At 35.3% G+C, this 20,404-nt stretch overlaps 1 protein-coding gene across 8 annotated transcripts in view; it reads right to left on the bottom strand.

Annotated features, from left to right (window-relative positions):
- TEX2 (testis expressed 2) overlaps positions 1-20,404 on the bottom strand; it is a 149,015-nt gene that overhangs the window by 86,519 nt on the left and 42,092 nt on the right. For 3 of the 8 annotated variants that reach the window (XM_051994976.1, XM_051994974.1, XM_051994977.1), the window contains exons 2-3: positions 18,241-18,290; positions 15,626-17,268 (exon numbers count right to left, since the gene is read on the bottom strand). In XM_051994976.1, coding sequence (XP_051850936.1) covers positions 15,626-17,230 — 1,605 coding nt within the window. In that variant the 5' untranslated portion in view covers positions 17,231-17,268; positions 18,241-18,290. Of the gene's footprint in view, positions 1-15,625; positions 17,269-18,240; positions 18,320-20,404 lie in introns of those variants that run through there. The other 5 variants (XM_051994975.1, XM_051994972.1, XM_051994978.1 and 2 more) reach the window with 2 other exon arrangements.

Consider the following 20,404-nt stretch of genomic DNA (forward strand, 5'->3'; position numbering starts at 1 on the left):
AAAAAGTTCTATTCTGAAGCTCACTGAAGCATGAGGATTCCTGGGTTCTTGCAAAGTATGCTAGCAAGGCAAAAGCTTTAGTAAGTATCAAGTTGGAAAGGCTCCTGCAATAAGCCTTGTTAAACTTTGGTTTTTTTATTGATGAGGCAATTGAAGTTAAGTGACTTGCCCAGGGTCACATAGCTAGTAATTGTTAAGTGTCTCAAAAGGATGGATTTGAACTCAGGCTTGCCTGATTTCAAGGCTGATCTCTATCCACTGTGCCATGTAGCTGCCCTCCTCCCCCTTTTTTTTTGCTTTGTTAACTTGGAAAAGGCTCAGGAAGAACTTGGCTGGACTGTGATGAATTCTTTAGCCACACCTGCTCTGGTGGCTCATGCACCAGGACACAGTAGACATGTGATCCGCTTTGGTGGAGGTGCACCACTGGGACAAACTCATGAATTCTGAAAATAGGGATGTAATCATTCTGAGCTTTATGGCTCAATAAGAGATGTCAACAGAGGAAAATGTCAAGACTGGATCATTTGAGTAAAGTGACAGGCATGAGGAAATTCATACTTTTCACAACTTAATAGGCACTAATGGTTTTAATAAAAGCAGAACTTTTAAGTACTTAAATAGATATGTGATCTCATTGAAGTGGCTATACTTTCCAATTGTAATCCACTCAAACCTGCCATCCCGTGTGACTCTTGCCCACAGAAGGTTTACTCAACATCCCTTACTTCTTTTCTCCTAATATCACAAGGACACCAGTTGAGTACTTAAGCTATCCATCTGTTATCTCTCCCCCTTTCTATCTTTTCTTATCATGCATTTCCCTAATAACATCTTTTACTCCTTTTCTACTTTCAAATTGCTCATTGGTTAGCCTATTAATAATACCCACCTTCTCCTTTTCCATTGCCCTGACTTTTTTTTTTTTTTTTTAAGTAAGACTGAATCAATTGGAGAATGGTTGAACAAGTTATGGTATATGAATGTTATGGAATATTGTTCTTTTATAAGAAATGATCAGCAGGATGATTTCAGAGGTCAGGGGAGACTTAGATGAATTGATGCTAAGTGAAATGAGTAGAACCAGATCATTGTATATAGCACAGTAAGATTATATGATGAGAGCACTACTGATGGACATGGTTCTCATCAGTAATGATATGATTCAGACCAATTCCAATGGTGTCCTGATGAAGAGAGCTATCTGCACTCAGAAAGAGGACAGTGAGAACTGAATGTAGACCTCAATATAGTATTTTCACTGTTTTTGTTGTTGTTTGCTCACATTTTGTTTTTGTTCTCATTTTCTTTCCCTTTTGGATATGATTTTTCTTGTGCAGCACGATATTTGTAGAAATGTGTATAGAGGATTTTTGCCCACCTGCATTTTTGATTTCCTTCACAAGCTAATTACACACTATTTCAAAGTCCGATTCTTTTTGTACAGCAAAATAACTGTTAGTACATGTATGCTTATATTGTATTTAATTTATACTTTAACATACTTGTATTGGTCAACCTGCCATGGGGGGGAGGGGATGGGGGAAAGAGGGGAAAAACTGGGGCAAAAGATTTGGTAATTGTCAATGCTGTAAAATTACCGATGCATATAACTGGTAAATAAAAAGCTATAATAAAAAAAAGAAAAGAAAAGAAAAAAGAAAACTGGGGGAAAAAAAAGACAAAAATTTTTTTTAAAATTAAAAAAAAAGAAATATGTATAGATGAATTGCACATGTTTAACATATTGGATATGACTGGAGAGGAGTGGGAAGGGAGGGGAAAAAATTGGAGCATAGAGTTTTATAGGGTGAATGTCAAAAATTATCTATGTATATATTTTGAAAACAAAAAGCTATAATTAAAAATAGATATATAAAAAATAAAAATAAGGCTGAGTTTCTCTCTCATCCAGACTAAAAGTACAAGAACTATTTTTATACCTAATCCCACTCTGGCACAGGAACTCCGATTTAGTCAGTCTGGTGGACCTCAGACACCAAGAATTCACCTCATGAATGTCAGCGTAGATACCCAATGCCCTAGCTTGATGCTACTCAGAACTCCTAAATTCATGAGATCCACTGACCTCAGACTCCCTGATATTAAGGATTATAGGCATGTGCCACTATACATGGCTGATAGTAAATTTTCAGTCATTGTGATTGCTTTTTCTGCCTCAAAGATAGAAAGAACCACTAGTATAAAATATAGGTGTTAAAAAGGTGGCTATTTCTAGAAAAAGCTTGAGATAACTTGAAATAACTTTAGAGGAGTTTTGTAGAATACCTTTCTTAAAAAGCTACCCTTGAGATGGGTTGGTGGGAGTGATTTAATGAGAGATGGCTGTGGTATAAAAAGCAAAAGATATCAATAAGGTCTAAAAAAGAAAAAGACTTGGCCTTGAAAGCAGAAGTGAATCTGGAATACTAATTCAAAAATGTACTTACAATTTTTTCCTACTGAGAACATTACCCAATACCTTTAGAATTTACAAAATGAAGCTGTGAAACAAGTTTCCTGTCATGAGAATGCATTTTAAAAAGGTCAACATTTAGGGAAGGGGAGGATTATAATTTGGGGTCTTTAAAACAGAAAATGCTTAGTGAGTGTGACACTGAAATCAACTGGAACAAATAACTTGGAGAAAGGCTACAAATTCATTCAATGATAACTCAGATGAGTGAATCTAGGGAACTGACAATTAGTTGTCCCAACAATATATCAATGACCCTATATAGATCATCTCTCACATCTAAAAGTTATTCTGCTTGAAAGCTAGGAAACAATTTTTACGGCCAGTGTTTCTGATAAAAGCCCCGTTTCCCAAATATATAGAGAACTGACTCAAATTTATAAGAATACAAGTCATTCCCCAATTGATAAATAGTCAAAGCGATATGAACAATTTTCAGATGGTGAAATTAAAGCCATCTATAGTCATATGAAAGAATACGCTAAATCACTATTGATTAGAAAAATGCAAATTAAAACAACTCTGAGGGAGCACCTCACATCTATCAGATAGTCTAAAATGACAGGAAAAGATAATGATAAATGTTTTTGGAGGGGATGTGGGAAAACTGGAACACAAATACATTATTGGTGGGATTGTGAACTGATCCAACCAATTTGGACCCATGTCCAAGGACTATCAAACTGTGCATAACCTTTGATCCAGTAATGTCTGCATCCCAAAGAGATCATAAAAGAGTTTGTAGCAACTCTTTTTGTAGAGGCAAAGATTTAGAAATTGAGTAAATATCCATCAATTGGAGAATGGCTGAATAAGTTATAGTATATGAATGTAAAGGAATATTACTGTTCTTTAAAAAATGATAAGCAGGTTGATTTCAGAAAAGCCTGGAAAGATTTACATGAACTGATGCTGAGTGAAGTGAGCAAAACCAGGAGAACATTGTACACAGTAACAGTGATATTACGTGATGATCAATTGTGATGGATTTGGATCTTCTCAATAATGTGGTAATTCAAAGCAATTCCAACAGAATTGAGATGGAAAATACCATCTGCACCTAGAAGGAGAACTATGGAGAATGAATATGGATCGAAATATAGTATTTTCACTTTTTTTTTCTTTCATATTTTTTCCCCTTTTGGTCCAATTTTTCTTAATAACATGACAAATATGAAAGTATGTTTAAAAGAACTGCATATATTTAACCAGTATCAGATTGCCTGCTGTCTTGGGGAGGGGGAAGGGAGAGAAGAAAGAGAGAAAAAGTTTGGAATACAAAGTCTTACAAAAATGAATGGTGAAAAAAAAATTTTTTTTAAATCAATGGTAAAAATTATCTTTACTTGTATTTGGAAAAATAAAATACTATTAAGAAGAAAAAAACAAACAAAATCTGTCTATCCTACTCAATAAGTTTAAGCATTTGGGCAAATTGAGAAACATAAGGTATTTCATATTTTAGAATTTGACACAAAACGATCACACACATACATCTTTCTCTCCCTTTTCCAAGCTCTCTCCAAAATGTTGAGAACATTAAAAGTAATTTTTTTACTCAAAACTATCTTTCAATCTAGCAATCCTACCACGTCAAGGAGATAAAAGAAAGAAAAGTCTACAAAGAACTAAAGTAGGTGTCCATTACTTGGGAAATGCTTATGAAAATGAGGAATTCAGAGCTACATGGAAAGACCTGAATAGTGATGCAATACAAAGCAAGCAAATCTAAAGTAAATATAGAATGATTCTGATAATAAATAAAAACACTAAAACAATGCCAAACTCAGTGATTTTTTTAGAACTAATCTTGACCCCTGAGATGAGATGATAAAACAAACCATATTTTAGGAGATATGAGGGACAATAGCATAGAACGACACATATATTTGTCAGATGTGGTTTCCTATGTATGATCCAGAATGTTTGGTTGGTTTTGCTTAACATTTTTTCTTTGCAATAAAGATTGAGCCCACTGGATAAAGAGAGACCATATAGAAACAACTTAGAATATAAAAACAAAAGGCATTAATTTTTTTTTTTATTACGTAGGGGGAAAAAATGAACATATTGACTCTGGCTTTTTAAACATTATACCAAAACAACATAAACTGTCTTAGCCAGTTAGTAACTGCCATGTTTGAGCTCAGTGATTGGACTGTATTCCCATTAGAAGGGTATACTCTATCTGAGATAGTCTTTATTAAATAAATTACTGGGTGATGATTGCAACTATCTACCAAGCTAGAAAAGAGGGAGTAAGTTGAGGGAGTGCTCATTCTGAGCAACCCAGGTATCTTCTATCTCCAGGGGTCCTCAAACTACGGCCCAGGGCCAGATGCAGCAGCTGAGGATGTTTATCCGTCTCACCCAGGGCTATGAAGTTTCTTTATTTAAAGGCCCACAAAATAAAGGTTTTGTTTTTATTATAGTCCAGCCCTCCAACAGTCTGAGGGATAGTGAATTGGCCCCCTATTTTAAAAGTTTGAGGACCCCTGATCTAAACTATCAGGCAGCCTGCATGCAATGAAAACCTAATCTCTCATTTAGTCTTTCTAATAACCATTTTGAATAAAAGCTATTAAAAATATTTGGTTATACCAGAATCTGTCCAATAAAAACAAAATATGTTTTCTACACCTTATATTGGGAACTACATAACAATAAAAATTAATGACCAGCAATAAATTCAATTTTTAAAAATTTTCTTAGATTGAAAAAGTTATAAAGTTAAAAAATGCTCTAAAGCTAAAGGGTATCACAAAAGAGAGTCAGTGATACTTACCCAAACTAGTACTGAAACAAAGTAATCTTTTATGAAAATCTTAATCATTCAGATCACAAGGTTCAGAAATTTAGAGCTAGAAGAGACCATTAGATTTAGTCCAATCCCTTCACTTTAGAAAATGGAGACCCATTTTCCCCAAGTTAAATGGCTTGTGTGAAGTTATGCCAATGATATATGACATATAACAGTCATCCTTCCATTTCAAGGCTGAATTGACCCTTCATAGACACATTTAATGACAAAGTCTTCTAGTGAAAACGCAAAAGTTACTTAAGAATAAAAAAGCGTTAACTCAGCTTTTAGTAGCAGAGGTTTCTTCTGAGTGAGGAAATTAAACTGTACTCTCCCCCTCTACCAACTAAAACTTATTTGAAATTGAGAATCCAGCTTTTTATTTTCTTTAGTTGCCCAACAAGGTAAGGCTACCGGCTTTACAATCCATTATGGTTTCTGGTGCTAATCAGGCTGTATTCCCCCAAATCTCCCATAGTATGCATTTATAAGAAATATTTCAGTGGACTTGTGTTTCAATGTAGGTAATCCCTCAACCACTGTTAATTATTACTCTTTCACACTTTCTTATCCTGTATAATTCCTGTCCATTTTTCTTTTATTTCAGTTGTATCTGACTTTTTGTGATCTTATTTGGGATTTTTCTTTGCAAAAATATTGAAGTGATTTTCCATTTCCTTCTCCAGGTCATTTTGAGATCAGGAAACTGAGGCAAACAGGGTGAAACAACTTGCCCAGGATCACACAACTAGTGTGAGACCAGATTTAAACTCGGAAAGACAACTTCTTGACTCCAGGCCCAGTGCTCTATCCATTGTACCACTTAGCTATCTTTCTATAAAAGCTTCCCAAAAAAGGATACATCCAACAGGCTGTTGACGTTCCTCTAGTTATCTTAATGTTTTGTGGACACAAGAGAAGAACATTTGGGCTGCCCATCTGTTATCCTTCACACTCTCTACATGCCCAGCACCCCCTTCCTTTTTAGTCACACATGTCCTTAATAATGCCTTTTATCCATCATTTCTGTTGCATAACTAGCATCCTTGGAAATATGCTGCAGCTTCCTAACATTCATGGCATAAAATTCATAGACCATGCACTGGTTTTACATAGCCAAATTTGGGGGTTTATATTTAATACTCCTATATATATGTATACACACATATCCAGAGAACATAAACTGTTTTAAACAGTTAAATTCCTGACTGAAGAAATTATCCACATATAGATAGGAAAAACAATGCCCAGATAGCTTTGATTAACCTAATGAATTAGGACATTTCAATTTGCTTTGGCAAATGAAATAGTTTCTAATAGAGATATAAAAATAATTCACTATTCTAGTAATGCATAGTATTTACAAGCTAAAAACACCTATATGTGAGTTATAAAGAACACATATTAAAACAACAAACAAGGATATATCTCTTCTAAAGAAAATATGTGGCTAAAGTAAAACTTAGACTAGCAATTATTCAGTTGTCTAAATGGGGGCTTCTAATGTAGATGGAAAGCTTTTAGGAGGAATTGTGAATTTTGCTTTTAAATATTCATATAATTATATTTCAATAAATGATTTTCTTTATATTTCTTTATGCTTTATTTTATGCATTTAGAAACATTATTTTGAACTTCAAGCTGCCCAAAGGATTTTCTTAACATTAAAAAAGAGTTAAAAATCTTTACTCGAAATTGAATTAACTCTCTAAAATTAATGACCAATGACATAGAAAAACTATTTGGGCTTTTCAGTCTAGAAAGAAACTAAAAGGTGAAATGTTCATAAATGAAGGATAAGAGATAAGTGATCACAGACTTGCTATTAAATATCAAAGAGGAATCTAAGTTTAAAAGAAACAATGCTATATGTCTTAAAACTACTATCCCATAAAATGAAGGTAGTGAACTTCTGAAATTTTTTATTCTAAGAAGACTAAATACTTAGGGTGAAGAAGTGTTTAGATGAATTAATGAGTGACAGAGCCATAATGGGTCATTGATCAAAATGGAGCATACATTAACTATAGATACAGATCCTTTATTAGGGACAGAATATTGGCACTGAAGAGGTAGCCAGACAAGCATTGTGTAATATTTTAAACTAAACCTGTTATATTTTTTAAAACCTGTTATATTTATTGAGGGGCATCATGACATATACTGTACTGACAAAACAGCTATGCTTGGAGTATGATATTGACACTACTTATGTAGTAAGTAAATCAGCCTCTGGAGGGCCCTTCTTCTACTACTGAATGAGAAGGTTGCCCTAAATGATCTCTAAGATCCCTTTCAGTAATAAATAGCTTAATAAAAGAGTTAGGAAGACATAGGCTGAAGTCCTGCCTCTGATATAAACCAACTATGTGACTATTAGCAAGTATGTGTAAACTTCCAGTGGCTTGTAAAAGGAGGTGATAATTTCATTGGTGGACGTATTATTGTTTGTCCTTTGTTTTTTGAAAAGGATCAATGACACCACAGGATAATGTCTTGACTCCTACATGAATTGGATTTAATTGAAAAAGTTGCACAAAGATCTCTCTCTCTTCCAGAATGTCTGAAATTCAGTGGCAAGACAAAAGACAGGAAGACTGGCAATAGCTCAGGATGTAGCAGATGACCTTGGGCCTCTTATATGTCTGACCAGGCTCTAAGGACTCCACAGAGTTGCTTCAGTTCCCTTCATGGCCATGTGAACAAACTTTTCTCATCTGTTCATTGGGGGAAAAAGGAGAAGTCTTCACATGCTTGGTTAGACATCTACTAACTCACCAATGAATCTGAGGTCTGTCAGTTATCCTCAACCTGGTTAACCCATCTGCTGAGATGGTTTACCTAGGCGGCTACTGCTGAACATGTTGCAGCTTTTTGGAATTACAGATGAGAGTTGAATGCCAGGTGGAACAAAGGTGAGCAGCTCAGTAAGCTCTCACATCAGAGTAGTAACCTTCCTGAATAACTCATATACCCCTCATTAGTGGAGGTAGTTCTATACTAAGATCCCCTTATACATATGAAAAAAAAAAGGGTCTGCATTTTCCCATCCCCCAATATTAACCAAGACATTTTATTTTCAAAGATGTGTATATTCTTTATCAGAACCAATAAGCCTTCCACATTGTCATGAGGAAAAAAAATTTCATAAATCTTCTAAACTTCTTCATTTTTAATTAAAATTGTTGGTCCTTGGACAGCATATACATTTCATTACCCAGTGTGTATTTAAAAGTCTTTACAATTTGAATAAATCTACTGGAACTCATGGTCCATAGGCTATGGGTTTCTTTCAGAAACCCACTGTCACCTTCTTTATTATCACTGAGCATTTGAGTAAGAACTGGATTCTTACATTAGAGAATGATACAAAGATATAGAAAATGGGATATACCATATATTCCAAACAAATCTTGGAAACCTATGAATGCAAGAAAGTTCTTGAGTTAACTGCTAATTTGACATTATAGACTGATCAAAATAATTTTCTAAGATAACTATGTTTGTTCCTGCTGGCCAACTGCCATCAATGGGTAGATAAACCCAAGAGCTCTGGAAATAATAACCTTAGATTATTTTTAGTCCAGTTCCTGAAACCATCATCTAGAAAAGCAATCATTGAGGACAATACCTAGCTAATCCCATCAAGTATCAACAGCTTATTACCTACAGAGCAAAAAAGAAGCCTTCAAGGTGCTCAAAAGTATAATGGGGGAGAAACATATACATAACTATGTACAAACAAAATGTAGATAGGATAAGGAGAAGTAAGTAACGTCAAAGGGAAGGCACGAACATCAACCAGAATCAGAAAAGGTTTCCTGTAGAAGATGGGATGTTAGTTAAAATTTAAAGAAAGCCAGAGAAATCAGGAGGTAGAGATGAAAAGAGAGTTCCAAGCACGGGGATTGCCAATAAAAATGCACAGAATCAGAGATCGGCTTAGATCTCCTATATGAATTACCTGCAGGGATCTTCTGCAATTTTCTACTTATACTGCCAATGCTTTGTACATAATAAGTGCTTAATAAATTCAATTACTCATTCAGATGCAGTTCTGGTAAAGGGAAAAGACCACCAAGCTAAGAGTAGACAACTAAGGGCTTGAGTTGTGGTTCAATCATTAACCTATGTCATCTTTGACAAGTCATTTCTAGGAGATAGTTTCTTCATCTGTAAAATGAAATATAAAATGTAAAATTAAGACTAAAATCTCTTCTAGCTTTAAACTTCTCTGATTCTGAAATAAATTCATTCAGAACAGCAGAAATAATATAGCTCTGCTGTGAATAATTTTTCTTTTACTCTGCTAAAATTAGAACTTACTTGTTCAGGTTGGCATAAATTCAGGTAGTAGCAAGGTGGTAATTATGACTTGATCAAAAGCACTTAGCAACAACTAGCAGAATGAGTCACTTTTGTTATATTTCACATAATAATGTAGTGCCTAAGCTTGTCATTTTCCTTAGGAATTGCACCAACTTCTTAAAAAAAAAAGGGCAACAAATCTTAGAAATATCTTATTATTCTGTCTTTTTCAATATTCTACAACTGAGGAGGAAAATCCTACAGTGCAGAGGCTTTGTAGGAAATAATTATAGTCATAGGAGATGGGGGTGAAAAGGAGCTGAGGAAAGTAACTTTTTGATTTGACATTAGACTCCTCCTTAACCTTCCTCCCATTCAATACCCCATAATTTTATCAATGATACACTCAGATGCCCTTGACCCAATCTTTAGGAACTAGAAACCCCTAATAAGCTTATAGAGTTTAGCTTGTATGCATTGTATTGAGAAGTGTTCTAAAGGGACTTGGAAGTCTCTGATAATCTAAATATTTCATAATTGAATTAGCATAACTGAGAAGTTAGGGCAATATATATTAATAAAATATGTGGGGTATGAAAGTTGGGAAGAGCATCTGGAGAATTAAGAGGGAACAAGAACTTAAGTCTTATAAGTATTGTTGATGTGAAAGGTAGTTATTAACTATAGCTTCCCTACAAATCATGCTCTCCCACCCAAAAAAGTGGTCCTAAATTACACATCCACAAATACAAGTCTTGAAATAGGAGGCAGAATAGGACTTCTAATCAATCCATTCATTTCCTTGCCTTTAGGCTAGAACTGACTGGCCTTTTCACCATAGCTAGATTCATATCATCTTCTAAATCACTCAGAATCAAAATACATGGTATTATTTTTTACTTTCCCTCCTCTCATTCTCACCCTCAATCCACATTTCTTTTTCTCTCTTTACATATTTCCTCTTTATTCCAACTGACAATTGCTAGGTATTGCTCTGAGAGGGGCTTAGAATAAAGGATACAGAGACAAAATGAATGATATGATTTTTGTTCTCAAGGAGCTTACATTATATGAAGGGATGCACAAAACATGCACTTGAATAAGTATAAGGAAAATAAAAACAAAATAATGGGGAAGGGGGGAAATCAGAAAAAGTTTTTTGAAGAAGCAGAGGGAAATGAGATATTGCAAAAATAGGAAAGGAGGCACTAATGCCAACTAGTGGAAGGGACACAGAAAGGGAGAAATGGGATTGGCATGAAAGGAACAGAATGACCAGTTTGGCTAAATCACAGAATGTGGGATGGGAAGTAATATATAATAAGACTGAAAAAGCAAGCTGGAGGTAAGTTGTGAAGGACTTTAAAAGCTAAAAAAAAGTGCTTATATTTGATTCTAGAAGCGACAGGGAATCACTAGAATCTATTGGATATAGTATAGATCAGACTAGGCCTTCAGAAAAAAATCACTTGGGCAACTATAGGAAGGCTGAATAGGTAAAAGGAGAATACTGAGAGAAGAATTAGGAAGTTATTGTAATATTCTAGACAAGTGAGAAAGAGGGCTTGAAAGCTGTGTGAATAAAGAGAAAGGGTTGGATTGAAGAGATATTGTGAAGTTAGAATAGACTAGATTTAGCAACTAAGGATATATGGGGTAGAGAGAATGAAAAGTCAAGGATAATGCCGAAGAAGGATGATGGTACCTTCAATAGAAATAAGGAAGCTCAGAAGGAAGATGGATTTGAAGGGAGAAGGAGGAAGGATAGTGAGTTCTATTTTGAAATGCTGAATTTAAAGAATTGCTTTAGGGACACCAGTCTGGAGTATCCAACAGATAGCACACATGAAGCTCAGAAACAAAGAGAGGTTTGAAAGTCTTCTGCATAGACTAAACCACTGGAGCTGATGTCACCAAGTGAGTATAGTTAGGATACAGCCACAGTTAATGAAGATTTTTTTCAGGATAAGAAAGACTTGAGCATGTTTGTAAGCAAAAGAAAAAGAACTAAAAGATAGGGGGGAAGTTTATAGAGAGCAAAGGGTCACTTTTTCATTGAAATAAAGCAAGAGAATGGGGAAGGAGATGATATCAAGAAGATTAAATTCAGACCAGAGGATATGTAGAGGAGAAGGTGCAGAAGGGCATGATAGCACTATTATCTTGTTTGATATCCTGTGGACTCTACACATAAATTGATAAAAGGATGGCAGTGGTAACCGAATAAACATACTGGAATATGAGCTCTCCTGTAGGTTCACTACCAGAATCTTTGAAATAACCTTAAGTACCCCATTCTGTTCCCATGTGGTTTTGTTGACTTTTCCTAGGTCTTTAAATTGTAAAAGTTTTTCATTCCCATTTACAGAGGCTTGATGTGTTTGGCAATTCTATTAGATATAGGATCTGTATCTTTATTAAGAAAAAGAAAACTCCCTTAACTAATGCAGGTTAGCTCCTTCTTTTCAACTTCAAATCTTAGATAGTTACCTGAGGCAGTAAAAAAATTAAATGACATTCCCAGAGTCACAAAGTCCTGTGGGACTCCTATTGTCATCATCAAAAGAAGAAAATGAAAAGAATATTGATCTGTGGCATAAGGTTGAAAAATGAAAAACTGTTCACCAAAAACTAAGAGCATTAAAATATTCATTCTCTTCCTGTGACTTAGGCAGGTTTTTAATCTAGGTAGAAACAGTATCACTCAGAGTGTGACAAATAACTTGTTCATGATCATAGTGAGTTAGTTACTGGAAAGCCTTTCATATTACTGTGATTGATGAGGGTTCAAAAAAGTTTTACTAGTGATCCTGCTGTGCAATCAATTGCAGGGGCAGGAGTGATCCTGCTGTACAAACAATTGCAGGGGCAGGAGTCCTTCCAGAAGATCTGATACATAGGCTTTCCTGATCCCCTTCCAGGCAGTAATGACCTTTTCCCTCATTAGATCTCTCCTAACACATTTTTGGCATCTCTTAAGCACTTGCTTTGTATCACAGCTATTTGTGTAAGTATCATATTTCCCAGCATAAGCTATGTGAGGTTAGAGACTCTTTTTAATCTCTTCTGTTGGATGATCATCTATCTCATCCATCCACCCCACCTTTGAGTATCCCCCATGTCCTGTCCATGACTTCTCTCTCAGTGACTTTATTAGATCCCACAGATATATCTTTTTTTTTTTTTTTTTTTTGCATATGACTCCCAGATCCTAGAGACACAGCATGGTGTAATGGAAAACGAAGACCTGAGTTTGAATTTTGTCCCAGACACTTATTAGCCATGGGTCCTGGGCAAGTAAGTTAACCACTCTGGGCCTCAGTTTATTCATCTATATGAGTAAGTTGAACTCAATGGCCTTTGAAAACTCTGCCAGCTCTAAATCTACAATCCAAAGATCTATACACCTAGTGCTACTCTCCCAAGTGCCAACTGAAACAACACAATAAGCCCACTGGATGTTTCCAAATGGATGTCCCATCAGCATCAAACCCAACATGTCTCAACAGAATTCATTCTCTTTCCCTTCAAACCCATCCCTGCTTCAAAATTCTCTTTCTATCAAGGGTATCACCATGCTTCCCATTATGAATTCAGATTTGTAGCCTCAGAGTGATCTTTCATTCTCCACCTTCTTTCCTCCTTCATATTCAATCCACAGCTACCTTGGTGATTCTATTTCCACAATGTCTCTCAAATCTATCCTTTCTCCATTCCAGTCAGCACCCTAAAGTCACATCTGGACTCTTATAAGAATTCCCTAATTAGCCTCCCTCCCCTTAAGTCTCTCCTCCCTCCAATCTATCTTCCATATTGTGCCAAAATGATTTTCTTTTTTTCTCATTAAAATTTTCCTTATCATTATTATGGACTGATTATGGACTGACAATTGTGGAACATAAGCATTTTCCTATACAAAGAAGAACAGAAAGATACCACCTAGTAAAAAATTATTTTTTTAAAATTTTAGTTGTATCATAGCTTTGCTTGATTATGTCCCCTTCTGCTCTCCTGTTTTATTTAATTTTTACTCACCGACTTTCTTTTCTTTATCTTCATCACTAATCTCTACTTTCTCCCAGGTCCCACTCCCTACCAAAAGAGTTGTCTTGTAACAAATAAGCAGAGTCATGCAAAAAGAAATCCACACATTATCCATAAGTCTTAGTCTTATTCTACAGTTCAAATTTATCAGCTCTCTGCCAAGAGCTGGAAAGCTGATTCAGATTTTTGGAATTTAAACCAATATTAGTTCTTAATCTTTCACAGTTCTCCTTTACAATGTTGTATTCACTGTATAAATTGTTCTCCTGGATCTGCTCACTTTATTCTATATCAGTTCGTACAATTCCTCCCAGATTTCTCTGAATCCATTCCTTTTATCAAAGTAATTTTTCTAAAGCAAAGGTCAGACCATGGTACTCCCCTAATTTAGTAGAATTAAATAAACTCCTCTATTTGGCATCTCAAGTCCTTTATAATCTGTCCCTTACCTATCATTCCAGCTGTAGTATGTGTTAAATCTCTTGATGTACTATAGAGTTCAGCCAAAATGGCTACTTTGCTTTTCCTCACATGTAACACTCCATCTCCCACTTCTGATTCTTTTCACTGGCTTAGGATGCTCTCTCTCACACCTTACCATAAGAATCTCTGGTTTCTTTCTATAATCAACTTGAGCACAACCTCTCTTTAACTGCTGCATATGTATATACATTTTTTGTATTGTTATTAACTATATGTTATCTCCTCTGAGAAAACATAAAGCTTCTTGAGGGCAGGAACTATTCATTTTTCATTTTTGTAATTCTGGAACTTGTTATATCTAATACAAAGAAAGTACTTAATAAATTCTTGTTGACTGTATCTTAATTATTAACCTTTGTATTTCCATCAGGGCTTGTGCACCCAGTAGGAACATGAATTTTTTCTGACTGAATTAGGCAGCACAGGATAATAAAAAAAAGCAAGAGATGCGTTCACAGGTTCCAGTATTTGAACTACATACTACATACATTTGAACATACATACTACAGCTGGAATGACTGGCTCTGAGTGACATGGAGCAAATCATTAAATCCCTATAGTCTCTTTTTCCTTATCTGTAAATGAGGAAATTGAACTAGATAACCTCTGCAGGAGTCCTCAAACTTTTTAAATAGAGGGCCAGTTCACAGTCCCTCAGGCTGTTGGAGGGCCGGACTACAGTAAAAACAAAAACTTTGTTTTGTGGGCCTTTAAATAAAGAAACTTCATAGCTCTGGGTGAGGGGATTAAACATCGTCAGCTGTTGCATCTGGCCCACGGGCCTTAGTTTGAGGACCCCTGCTCTAGAGTCTCTTCCAGTTCATGACCTATAATCTTATGAATTGCTTCACACCAGCCCAAAGTTATGGTTTAAAAAGAGTAATATTCTAAACATATTAGTATTTCTTGAGGGCAAAATTGTGTATGCTATGACTTCTGCACATGTAGGAAGTTTACACGGAAGACCTGCCTATAGGCTGTTGGATCTTCGAGAAAGACTTATGCTACTAAGTTGGGCAAGATCACTAATAAAACTTCCTTAAATCTTCAAGTTTCAAAGCTACAAAGATGCCCACGTAATGTCAGTGACAATGTATAACTATGAGCCAGACCATTCAGATTCTCAGGACTATACTGTGTCCACCTAAAAAAAAATTTTTTTCGGGTCAACTTGTCTGTCTCAAGGATGAGGATAAGTAAGATAATAATCAGAGTGTCTTTTAAAGCCCTTAAGTTAGAGGGACAATATTGTTTCACTTCTCCACAAAGTTCTCTTTTTGCATTCTTATTTAGGTAATAATAACTAAAGAAATAATCATATAGCGCAAAAGCTGACATTTTAAGATAGAGCGCAGTTTACAAAAGTCTTGTAACATGTTAGAGTTAACAGACTTGTCTTCTTATCTCCAGAGCTCATTGGAACACTACCACTTTAAATGATGCTCACCTGTCTCAAGGATGCTGGAATCACAACCACTTGCTTCTTAAGTAAAAGATCAGTTAAGAATTCTCACCTTCAGAATTTCCGGTTCTTTGATATCCAGAGATTCTGTATTCCAGTGTTTTAGGCTTGTATGTAGCCTGTGATATTTATGAGCACTTGATGGTATAAAAAACCAAATCACACAGACCGCAATCATAAATCCAAGGCCAAATCCCAAGCAGAGTCCACTCACATAATTGGGGAGAGGGAGTATAAGGTACGCATAGACTAACAAAGTAAGGAAGTATAATGTCTTCATTGGTAGCTTAGGCTGCTGTACATACAAATTCATTTCATGTTCACTGTCAAGTACGGTATTATTTTCCTCAAGCATCCCTGGCTTGAGAGAAATGTCCAAGGGCTTCTCAATTTTACTTTCTTCCTCTGCATCCAGGTCAAAGTCCTCAGTATATAACTCACAAAACTCTTCATCTTCTTTGCTCACTAAGGCAGACAAAGAACATTTTTCAAGTACTGAGGAGGCAATCTTTGCACTTGCATCCTTGACACTGCTGACTTGAGAGCCCTGCAATTCCACTTCCCTTACTAATTCTTCAGAGGGTTTAGGATTTTCACTCTTACTGACATTAGAATCACTTCCATCACAATCACCCTCCCAGTCACATTCCTCTTCTTTGATGCTATAGTTGTTATTGCTTTCCAAGTGGCCATTCAAACTGGAAAGATTGGAGAGCTCTGAAGCACTTGAAGATAAGGCTTTGGGCCTGTGGCTACTACTTTCCTCCCCAATAATTTTGCTAAGGAGCTGAAAAGGCTCATAGATGACTTCAGAAAGGCGCCGTTTAGTATCTTCAATTTTAGCTTCCATTTCGGGCACTTTAAAAAAGGATCTAGTATCCGAGGGAGAAGTCAGTGGGGAAGAAGGAGCCGTCTTAGAATCTCCCCCTGTATTTCGAGGCTGAGTAAACTGCTTGAAGAGGTGTAAATTCAGTTTGGAGTCAGGCGGCTTATGGGATAAAGTGTCCAGCTCCTGCTTGGAAGTATCAGTGGACAAAGACTTGACTAGAGTTTTCATCAAGTGCCGGTGCCTGGGGGGCTGTGGGGATTCTTTTGGCTCCACCTCTGTTGAGAGGGACTTGACAAGGCTCATGAAGGGTTTTGCACTAGAAAGGGTAGAGGAAGAGGCACTGGATGACAAAATGGGAGACTTGGAAGGAGAGGACAATGGAGAAGAGGAACTGGTTTTCTGCTCTGAAAGAGATGATACACTGGGTGAGCTCACTATTGGACCTGATGTTGAAGATGCTGGGGACACAGAAGATTCCAATGATTTTACAACATTCTCAGTGACAGGCAAAATGGGAGATGGGGAAGACATAGACTGTACAATTGCCATGACAGGTGAGGTAGCAGGGCCAGCAAAGTCATGGTGCCCACGTTCAAAGAACAAATCTTCCTTGGCTTCAAGAGCAGTTACAATACTTTGGTCATCAAACTCTTCATCAGGAGATTCTCTGAACTCCTCCTCTTCCTCTTTCTCCTCCTTCCCAGATGCTGAGAAGTGAATGGTGATGGTATCTCGTGAAAGTGACCTTTGGACCTGTACTTTGGGGGTTGATGATGGTTTTGGCATATCATTAGTTTTCTCTGCATGGCTACTATTCAGACTTGTCATTGCCGTCTGTGCTGACCGCCCTCACACAGCTTCAAGCTCTGTGAAGAGAACATTAGGAGAAACAGAAATCAAAAGGCAAATTTCTCATAAAAAGACACTGACATTTACAGATACAAACCACTCCAAAAGCTTGTTTTAAAATAGTAATTATACTTTTACTTTGACAAGTATTCACTGTTTCTAGACTCCATGAACTTTAACTAAATGATTTGTTTAGTGAAAATTAAATCATTAAGTATTTTCTTATCAATCAAGCCAAACACTATTATCAATTTCATAACATTAAGTATTTTCTTATCAATCAAGCCAAACACCATTATCAATTTCATTATCTTCATCACTGCCATGACAGCTGAGTTGTGTTTTTTTTTCCCTTTTTTCTATGACTTGTTTATATTAATCATTCCATTTTTCAGGGTTTAGTATACTACAAATTAGACATCACTATTAACAATACAGAAATCCAACAGGACCAAATGAGGTCAAGAAGAATCTTGAAATGACATAGTTCCACCAGTGGTTTTCTATCTAAAGAAACTATCCAGGTTCAGGAAGGCTGTTACCTCAAGTGAACTTTTCAAAGTGATATTTATAATCATTTGTCTTTCATTTCTAAATGCGTATAAAAATCTTGTCATAAAACAAGAATCAGCAAGAAAATTTCTAAGTATGCAAAGATCTCAGATAAAAAAACAGGTCTAATTATTTTTTTTAACATGTTAGTTAAGCCAAAATGCTTCAGCAAGTATAAATAACACATGGATCCATGTCCTAAAGAGAACTAAGACAAAGTCAAATGACTGCAAATGAGTTTAAAATATGATAAGTGAATGAATACAGAAATTAGAGTACCACAGCTATACTCAAACACCTGATTAGTATCTTAGTTATCAAAAGGTGCTCACCAGTACCATACGTGAGATAAGAGGAAGTAGCTTCAGTGTTAAATGGTAAGAGAAATGTAGCTGGGATCATAGGACTTGGATTTGAATTCTCATTCTTTTACTTACTTGTGTGACCTTAGGCAAATGACTTCACCTGTTTGCGACTATTTCTTCACCTGTAAATGAAAGGGTTGGATTAGAAGGTCCCTAAGGCCCCTTACAATGTCAAATCCTATGACAAATTTAAGACAAAGCACCTATCTTCTAGGACTTACAATGTTGTTATGGACATACAACATACACATCCAAAATTACAAACAAACCTAAATAGCAATACAAGAAATATTCTGAGATATTATGTAACATCTTATTCAACTTAATAATTAACAATTTAAAAAATTAAATGCTAAATGAATTGTCTACATAAGAAGCACTCAAGGAACACAGATATCAGAGTGGGTTGAGATGTGCAGAGAAAGCCCTGTGAAGATTAGCTAATGGTCTATCTATTTTACTTTCTGGGTTTTTTGTTTTTTGAAACCAACTGCTTAGGTTTATTAGGTCAATTTTTATTTTTGTTTTCAATTTTGTTAATTTCCTTTGATTTTAAGGATTTCTATTTTAATGCTTCAGTTTTTATACATAAGAAGCACCCAAAGTACACAGCTATCAGAGTGGGTTGAGATGTGCAGAGAAAATCCTATGAAGATTAGCTAATGGTTTGCCTATTTTACTTTCTGGGTTTTTTGTTTTTTGAAACCAACTGCTTAGGTTTATATATTAGGTCAATTTTTATTTTTGTTTTCAATTTTGTTAATTTCCTTTGATTTTAAGGATTTCTATTTTAATGCTTCAGTTTTTAAAAAATTTATCACTTTTCTGCAATAGTTTTTTGCTTTTACTTTTTATTTTCATGATCTATGATTTGTTCTATAATGCTGTGATATCTTTCTTTCCAATGTTTTTTTTTTCTTTAAGTTATACAACCTGTGCATGGTTTATATAAAATACATAACTAAGTAATTTCTATATATCTAGAGGGGTCACTGGTATACTTATCTTTTGATAACAAATATATGAAGTCTTCCTTTAAGAAAGATTGGATCAATCATATCTGAAAATAGACTGATAAAATGTTTCTCCAGTAATTCAATCACAACTGTGAAATGTTCAAGCCAATAATTGCAGATATTATCTGGCATCACATCCTATCAGTCTTATAATTATTTATTTATTGTGCTGCTTCAATAGGATTCTCCAGGAGGCTATAATATAAATAAAGAACAATTATCCAAATAAATATCATCTGTTCAGCATTCTCATTATACTTAGGTCTATTTGATACTTTCGCAACATAAGAACAAGCCATGAATGGGGACCTAAGGTAAAAACTGTGATAATCAATAAAAAGCAGTATAAATGTTATGGTATTCTTTAGAGGTTTGCAGATTATTATCAAATCAATGAGTTCATCTTTACACTCCTGAAATTTTTATTACATCCTTTTTGCTCTTCATATTGTTTTTTGTCAGGTCTATAGTTTTTTGGTTGTTTTTTTTTTTTTTAAGTGTGCTTTGTATAAAATAAACGTGTAATTGATCTCTATCCACAAGAGTCATTGGTATTCTCTTTTGGTAATGGCTTCTGTTAAGAAAGATGGGCTCTCCCTAAACACACCAAAATATTTATAACAGGACTTTTATATCCTAGCAAAAAAAAAAAAAATTAAAACAAAGTAGATGTTCATGAATTGGAGAATGGCTAGCAAAAAATCACAATATTACTGTGCTATAAGAAATACATGTATGTATTTAGCTTGATATAGAAATGTTCATCCTATAGGGAAGTAGAAAGAGAAAAGGGAAAAGAAAGGGGGAGGCTAATGGAAGGGAGAGCAGAAGTAGAAGGAATAAGGAATAAGAAAGGGGAAGTTGATAAAAAGGAGGGCAAATTGAGGGAGGTAGGAGTCAGAAGCAAAACACTGATAAAGAGGGAAAGGTTGTAAAGAGAGAAAAAGGTATAAAAGAGGAAAAAATAGGATGGTAGGAAGTACAGTTAATAATCTTAACTGTGAATTTAAATGGAATAAACATTCCCATAAAGCAGAAGCAGATAGTACAGTTGATTAAAAGTCAGAATCCTACAATATGTTGTTTACAAGAAATATATATGTGTGATGACTATAGATAAGCATGGAAAGATCTACATGAACTGATTTTAATTTATGACTGAAGTATGCAGGGCAAAGAAAACAATATATACAATAACTTCAATAATGTAAATAGACAAT

This window comes from Antechinus flavipes, chromosome 4 (genome assembly GCF_016432865.1).
Source record: "Antechinus flavipes isolate AdamAnt ecotype Samford, QLD, Australia chromosome 4, AdamAnt_v2, whole genome shotgun sequence".
Taxonomy (NCBI): Eukaryota; Metazoa; Chordata; class Mammalia; order Dasyuromorphia; family Dasyuridae; genus Antechinus; species Antechinus flavipes.